Source organism: Mus pahari, chromosome 17 (assembly GCF_900095145.1).
Source record: "Mus pahari chromosome 17, PAHARI_EIJ_v1.1, whole genome shotgun sequence".
Taxonomy (NCBI): domain Eukaryota; kingdom Metazoa; phylum Chordata; class Mammalia; order Rodentia; family Muridae; genus Mus; species Mus pahari.
In genome coordinates, this window is record NC_034606.1 from 41,449,688 (window position 1) to 41,457,614 (window position 7,927).

Below are 7,927 nucleotides of genomic sequence, written 5' to 3' on the forward strand. Positions count from 1 at the left end.
TCACAACCATCCGTAATAAGATCTGACGCCCTCTTCTGGAGTGTCTGAAGACAGCTACAGACACTAAGACAGCTATACTTACATATAATAAATAAATAAATTTTAAAAAAAAAAAAAAAGAAACAAAATTTTATCTACCTGGAGACAGTCCAGAGTGTGTTTCGTTTCTTTCTGTAGACTACCTTCGAGAACTTCTTGCCTTGATCAATACAGAGTTGAGATGCTCTTAAATTTGTGAAGTATAGCTCACCTACAGGAATAGTACAGATAGTAGCTGTTGTTTTCAGTAAGTGATAACACAGCCTGTTATTCCCACCTGGATGAAGAACAAAGAATAGATGACAGTGCCCAGGGGCCATTGCCAGGTCAGGAAGGGCAGCTTCCTGCACAAGAACATGTGACTGTTTACATGTTGTATAAGGAACAAGAAATTGCACACTGGAACATTTTGTATCTGACTTATTTTTCTGTGAAATGTCTAATGAGTTAATCTCCAAGGTGCTCATTTGTTAGCAAGGGACGTGGGTTCTTCCGGTTTCTTACCCTAATGAAGACTGCTTCTGTTTCTGTTTTTCCTGTGCACACTTAGATGGACGCGCATTTAGGAGCAGAGTTTCAGGTTGTAGGTGTGTGTTTGAACACCACTAGGTGAATGCATTCTGTTCTTCCAAGATACCTAGTGAAGACTAGACAGGACTAGACATATAACAGCCACTGCTTAGCTGTTATATGTTCCAGGCTACCAAACAAGCTGCCTTTCCCAAGGTTGTCCAGGTCAGTAAAGCCCCCCAGAGAAGGGCAAGGATGGAGCACACAGACATTCTTTTCCTAGAGTCTCCTTTGATCTGTGCCTCGTGCTGTCTGAGCCTTTAACACTAGGTAGCGCTCTGAGCTCAGGTTTGTATCCCTTCTCCTGTGGACAGAGAACCTGTAAGATAGGAGCAGGATTGTAACTCTGGAACATAAAGCTGACCTTCTCTTGCTCCCCAAGAAACCCGAAACCCCAGGAATCTAAAGATGAACTTGAATGAGAGTCTCAGCTAGGACGCAGGTGAATTTTACATTTCTTGCTTTATGAGTCACACCTTTGTGTCTTCAGCCCTAAGATTCCAGAGACTAGCTCTGCTTAGTTTTGTTTGTTTGTTTTTGCTTTTGTGGTTTTGAGACAGGGTCTCACTATGTAATTTTGGCTGGCCTGGAATTCACTAAGTATAGCAGGCTGGCCTTGAACTCGTAGAGCTCTGTCTCCGGTGCTGGATCAGAGGTGTACATTATCCAGGGTGCCTACTTTGAAGAGTTCACTTTTTTGGTTTTTTAATTACGTATGTGGGGGTGCTTTGTGTACATGTGTTTCTGTGTGGCGTGTGCATATCTGGTGGCCAGGGAGCCAGGAGAGTGTGTCTGGTACTCTGGAACTAGACTTACAGATGGTTGTGAGCCGACATAGGGGTACTGGGAATCAAACCCAGGTCCTTTGAAAGTACAGCAGTGCTCTTAACCCCTGGATACTCTCTCCAGGACTTTATCTTCAAGATGTTCATATGTAACCATGTATGTCGTTATATGTAAATAACATTTCTTTTTTTTTTTTAAATATTTATTTATTATATGTAAGTACACTGTAGCTGTCTTCAGACACTCCAGAAGAGGGCGTCAGATCTTGTTACGGATGGTTATGAGCTACCATGTGGTTGCTGGGATTTGAACTCTGGACCTTCGGAAGAGCAGTCAGGTGCTCTTACCCACTGAGCCATCTCACCAGCCCATAAATAACATTTCTATTTGACTCTCTCTAGAGGCTCTCCATCAATTTGTTTGTTTTGTTTTCTTTTTTGGTTCTTTTGTTTTATTTTGTTTTGTTTTGAAATTGGGTCTCTCTACATAGCCCTGGTTGTCCTGGAACTCACTCTGTAGACCAGGCTGGCCTCGAACTCAAGAGATTCGCCTGCCTCTGCCTCCCAAGTGCTGGGATTAGAGGCGTGCACCAGTATGCTCAGCTGACCATTGACTAATTTTTGTTTGTTTGTTTGTTTCATTTGATTAAGACACAGGATATCAGGTATCCCAGGCTGGCCTTAATGCCCTCTAACTCCTCGTCCTCCTGGAGCCACCTCTCGAGTGCTGGGATTCCAGGTGTTCACCTCTGTACTTGTACCCCTTATTCAGTGCTGGGATTCAACTTTCGGCTTCATGTGTGCTAGTCCAGCACCCTGCCCACTTGGCTACCCCATCCAGGCCTGGTTTTACACTTATTTCTTTTAGCTAACATAACACACAGTGGTGTAATTGAGGGATGCTGAGCACAGCCCTGCTCTCATGCGGCTCTCGCCAGCACTCTGTAAAGAGCTCTGTCCTGCAGCACGGAAGACGCCTACTCCGGTGACTGTCTTCACATAAGTGTCGTGCTGATACCATCCTTAATTCCTCTCAGGTTTTAAAAAAATATCTATTTATTATTTAATGTATGTGAGTAGACTGTAGCTGTCTTCAGACACACCAAAACAGGGCATCAGATCCCATTACAGATGGTTGTGAGCCACCATGTGGTTGCTGGGAATTGAACTCAGGACCTCTGGGAGAGCAGTCAGTGCTCTTAACCGCTGAGCCATCTCTCCAGCCCTCTACTTCAGTTTTAAGGTCATGACTAGCCCTCAGCATCTTCCAAACACTGCACAATTTGCCTTGGGTCAGATTTAGAATCCCTGTTGTCTGAGCGTTTACAGACCTCTCATTTCTCTGTATTTTATGATATTACTGCCAAGATCCTTAACAGGCTTTGTTATGGTGGCTCCAGAGGAGGTAGGGCCTAGGACACAGAGTATCTTAGGGTGGGCCGGAGCATAGAGGTTCTGAGTCCTCCATCCCCCATGTTGGGCTGTTAGTTTTTTGTTTTGTTTGTTTGTTTGCCTTTGGTTTTTTTTTGTTTTTTTGTTTTTTTTTGTTTTTTTTTTTGAGACAGAGTTTCTCCGAGAAGCTCTAGTTATCCTGGAACTCTCTCAGTACACCATGCTGACCTTGAACTCAGAGATCTGCCTGCCTCTGCCTCCTGAGTTCTAGGATTAAAGGTGTGCACCACCACCTGCCTCTACATTGTCACGAGCAGTTATTACCTACATTGTGCCCAATGCCCCCATTATTCTTCCCTATTTTCTTTCCTTTAAAAAAAAAAAAGATGATTTATTATGTGTATGTGCGTGTGCCCATGGAGGTCGAAAGGCATTTGGTGCTGTACTGGAGTTAAAGTGCCTGTGTGCTGTCTGAAGTATGTTCAGGGGTCAGACTCAGGTCCTCTACAAGAGCAGTATGAATTCTTACCTGCTGAGCCATCTCTCCAGCCTCTTTTCCCTTCATGGTCTAGGGTCTTGCTCTATGGTCGAGGTTGACTTTGAACACGCTAGTTCCCTGTGTCAGCCTCCTCCGCTGTCCTGGAGCTGATGGTCCTCCTGCTTCCTTCTGAGTGTTGGGGTTACAGGCATTTATCACATCTGGTGATAGCCACTTTGTAATAGCCATTTAAAATTTATCACAAAAGGAGAAATCCACTATAGAGACATAGAATGGCTCATAAATGTGAGTGTTCTCATTGCACGGGGCCAAGCTGGTGCTCTGGGCATCATCCCAGGGTTAGTGTCTGTGTGGCCCAGTCAAGCACTTAGTGGCTGGTCTCAGTCTATCTTATAATATCAGATGAGTCAGGTAGGGGTGCATGCCTTTAATCCCAAGACTTGGGAGTTCAAGGCCAGCCTGTTGTACAGAGTGAATTCCAGGACAGCCAGGGATACACAGAGAAACCCTTTATTAACATAGGCATGTGCGCGCGCACACACACTTATTTGGCATGTAAGGTTATGTTGCTGGTTCTCAGCAAGAAGGAGGCCCCCAGAGCAGTGGCAGTAGTTGGTCTGGGTCGTGTGAGAAACATCAGACTTTAAGCAGACCAGTGACTGACACCAGCTTAATCACGGCGGCACTGGCATGACTTCCCCAGAATAGAGCCACTTCTCTACTTACTGCCTCAGCTGCCAACTAGTTAGCTGTGTAAAAAGATGTGCTCAAAACACACTCGATTAATTCATTAATTTACTCATTGTGGGTGTGTGAGAGCCGTGAAGAGGGTGAGCATCAGAGGACAACTTGCAGAAGTCGGTTCTCCTTCTGCCGTGCTGGTCCCATGAGAGCTGCTTACAGTCTCGATGGCAACACCTTCACGCACTGAGCTGCCGCCGGCCACACCCCACCTTAGGTTTTATCTTTTTCTTTTTTTTAAAAACTTACTTTAATTATATCTGTGTATGTCTGACTGTGGATATGTACACAGGAATGTAAGTGCCCAGAGACCAAGGTGCCTGATTTCCCTGGAGCTGGCTGTGAGCCACCTGATCTGGGTTTGGGAAATGAACTCATTCCTCTGGAAGAACAGTATTTGCTCTTAACCATTGAGCCATCCCTCTAGCACCCCCTAACCACTGAGCCATCCCTCCAGCATCCCCAACCACTGAGCCATTCCTCCAGCACCCCCTAACCACTGAGCCATCACTCCAACACCCCCTAGCCACTGAGCCATTCCTCCAGCACCCCCTAACCACTGAGCCATCCCTCCAGCACCCCATAACCACTGAACCATCCCTCCAGCACCCCCTAGCCCCTTTAAATTCATCATCCTATTCATTGTTTGCTTAGGCTAGGGCTTGAGAAATGTAATGTCACAGTATCTTAGTTTGTAGGAAAGAGGGATGGGTCTTGCAGAAAACAGACTCAGAGCAGAGTTTGAATTCTGTTCCTAGTGGCCTCAGTATTCTACATTACGGCTGCCCCTTAGGTGCATGTGTGGGCTTCACTGCCAGCCCCAGTCCCTCCTGTACCTCTTACTGGTGCTGGGCTTTCATGATGACCTCTTTTGAATGAGCCAGAGAACGATTGTTTTGAAAGGTTACTCTCTCAAAAAGCCAGCTATGTACGTATGGCAAGGCAATTTTATTTGGTTTTGGTAGGGAGCGGATGTTAGCATGCGTGATACAAAGAACTTTGCTTCAATTCACTTACCCAGAACTGGCCGATCTCAGAATGGGTGCACCATTTAGCAGTGGATAAAAGGCAGGACAGATGTCTCAGCTGGCTTTGCTGGGGCTCCTGTCTAACAGGTGTTTCCTTGGCCCCTTTACTCTGCAGGGTCCTGCCCCATGCCTTCCCTAACCCTGCAGGCCCCGTGCCTCCCGCAGCCCTGCACACTGTGTTGCAGCCTCACAGGATTAGAAAGCACAGTTCTTCACACACGGACCCTAAGGAGAATTAAAAATCCCCTTTAGCTAAGGATTAGGTAAAATGTGAGTTGGGAGAGTGGGTTTATGCCCATTTCTCCTTCGACATGAGGACCAAGTGAGGCCAGACCCTTTGAGGCCCAGACTTCAAGGTAGATGCAGGTACGATGACTGGCCTTGGGTAGCAGGCACTAAGCCATCTTGTTTGTTTCTTGCAGCTGCTCAGATGGAAGCTAAGCAGCCCTTTATCCTCTCCTCCATGAGGCTGCCTCTTCTGGACACCAACGATAAGGTAAAGTGGAAGGTTAGCCCGGGTCATTGTGGGGACAGACCAGGTGGTTTGGCTCATCGTGAGCAGCCAACAGAAGAGCGGCCAGAGCACCGGAAGCTCCCATCCTACCAGTCTCTGGGCGCAAGCAGGCAGAGAGATGCACACATGCAGTGTGAGCAGACTACATTTCCGCATTGTCTTAGTGAACAGGCAGTGAACCTAAGCCACCTCAGGGCTGGTGCCTGTCATAGGCCCGGAGTGCTCCAGCACCACCCCGGGATCCGCCATTCACAAAGGACTCAGAGAACTCAGGCAGCAGGGATCCTCACCGCCTTCAACTCCGGGGTGGTTGAACTCTGCTAGGGGGCTGGGTGTGGTGGGTGGCTCATGACTGTCATCTGAGCACTTGGGAGTCAGAGATAGGAGTTCTGGCTATCTTCGGCTACATAATTAGATTTTTGTCTCAAAAACAGAAATCAGCTGCAAAAGACCCCTGGGGACAGAGTTCAGGAGGGACAAACCTGAAGCTTCCCATTGTCTTTTGTGAGCTGGGCAGTGTTAGCACCCTGGCAGCAATGTGTGCCCATGCCTGGGAGCATTGCCAACCAAGGTCATTCCTTTAGTCTTAGAGCCCTGTCACGTGGATGTGCTGGACTGTCTGTATGGCCACACTCAGCCTCTAGCCCCTCTGAAGATGGGACTGATAGCTTGTGACCTGCAGATTCCCACCTACGTTCTAGACTTTGACTACGGGAGATGTCTCCTGGTCCTTGATCATGACACACTCTTTTGTTTGTTTGTTTGTTTTTCGAGACAGGGTTTCTCTGTATAGCCCTGGCTGTCCTGGAACTCACTTTGTGGACCAGGCTGGCCTCGAACTCAGAAATCCACCTGCCTCTGCCTCCCGAGTGCTGGGATTAAAGGCATGCGCCACCATGCCCGGCTTTTTTTTTTTTTTTTTAAAGATTTNTTTATTTATTATATGTAAGTACACTGTAGCTGTCTTCAGACACTCCAGAAGAGGGAGTCAGATCTTGTTAAGGATGGTCGTGAGCCACCATGTGGTTGCTGGGATTTGAACTCTGCACCTTTGGAAGAGCAGTCAGGTGCTCACCAGCCCGACACACTCTTACCAAGTAGCGTATCTCAAGGGCTCCCAGGAGCCCAGGAGACAGATTAGACTCCTCTTTGGGCAAGGCAGGCCTCCCGAGCCTTCCGAGCACTGCTGTGTAAGTAGGGCTTGCTTGGTCAGAGGCAGCAGGATCCTAGCCCTTCCTGAGAGCCGCTGCAACATCTGTGTCGCCCTGGCTGCTTCCAGGGACCTCCTGTGTATCCTCCTGTTACGTCTGCAGGAGCTCCTGACGCAAACTCTAACTCTCAGTTTTCTAACCTGCATGTTCCCTCATTGTGGGTTCAGACAATGAGCTGTCCACAGTATGGTGTGAGCACGTGTGTGTGCGCTCAGCTTGGGCAGATGGCTACCAACCCAGACCACCCTGTTCCCACAGCCACATTAGACGATCAGGTGTGGGGCTGAGTCAGGAGGTGAGACTCTCAGGAAGCTGCCATGGGGCAGCCGCACTCGATGCGACATTCCAGGATGAGAGCATTCTCAGGATGGAGCTGAAGGCTCCTGAGAGACATGTACAAAAGACTAAGGCTGGGGTCTGTTAGGGTAAGTGAGCCAGAGGAGACATTGGCTCTGAGTGAACGTCACTGATTTGGCTTATCAGACTAGCCATGCAGCGACAGGCAAAGATCTGGGAGACATTGCCTGGGGGAGGGGTCAAACAACTAGGGCCATAGCACATCATAGGAAACATGGGTGTCACCCAAGAGAGCCAGTCCTGAAGGATACCAGTCCTATAGCTCAGGTCCGGATGAACAGTGCAGATGGGCACGGTCTGTTATGTACCCAAACTCCGTGAGTGTAGGTGAGAGGTCAAGCTGGAGACCAGGGTGCTTTGGAGCAGGCTTTTATCAGAGCCGTTTTTATAGACTTGAGGATGAAGCCTGGTAAAAGCCCATAGAGGATGCAGTTGGCAAGATAAGGCGACTTCTGAAGGGCTGGGAGGAAGGGACAAATGTGTGTGGGAGAGCAGGAAATGAGGCCTTCCCTTGCAGAGCTACACGTGGCTAATAGGCTGCTAGCTGAGAGCTGCGCAGGCTTCCATGAAGTAGGCGCTAGGGACTGCAGCAGTTGTGGGTACAGATGTGGGCATATAGGCGCAAGTGTGGCTGTAAGTACAGGTGTGGTGTAGGTGTACAAACCAGTGTGTGTGAGTGTAGATGCAGGCACAGCTGTAGGTACGGGTGTGTTGGTGTGTATGGGCATGGGTATGGTGCTGATACAGGTGTGGGTGCAGGTGTGTAGGTGTATGTGGGCATGGGTATGGTG

The 7,927-nt window shown here is 48.2% G+C and overlaps 1 protein-coding gene across 4 annotated transcripts in view; it reads left to right on the forward strand.

Moving 5' to 3' along the window:
* Positions 1–7,927, forward strand: part of Mroh1 (maestro heat like repeat family member 1) — a 73,289-nt gene that overhangs the window by 34,323 nt on the left and 31,039 nt on the right. For all 4 annotated transcript variants that reach the window (XM_021217259.2, XM_029531122.1, XM_029531123.1 and 1 more), the window contains one exon: positions 5,477–5,550. In XM_021217259.2, coding sequence (XP_021072918.1) covers positions 5,477–5,550 — 74 coding nt within the window. The remainder of the gene's footprint in view (positions 1–5,476; positions 5,551–7,927) is intronic.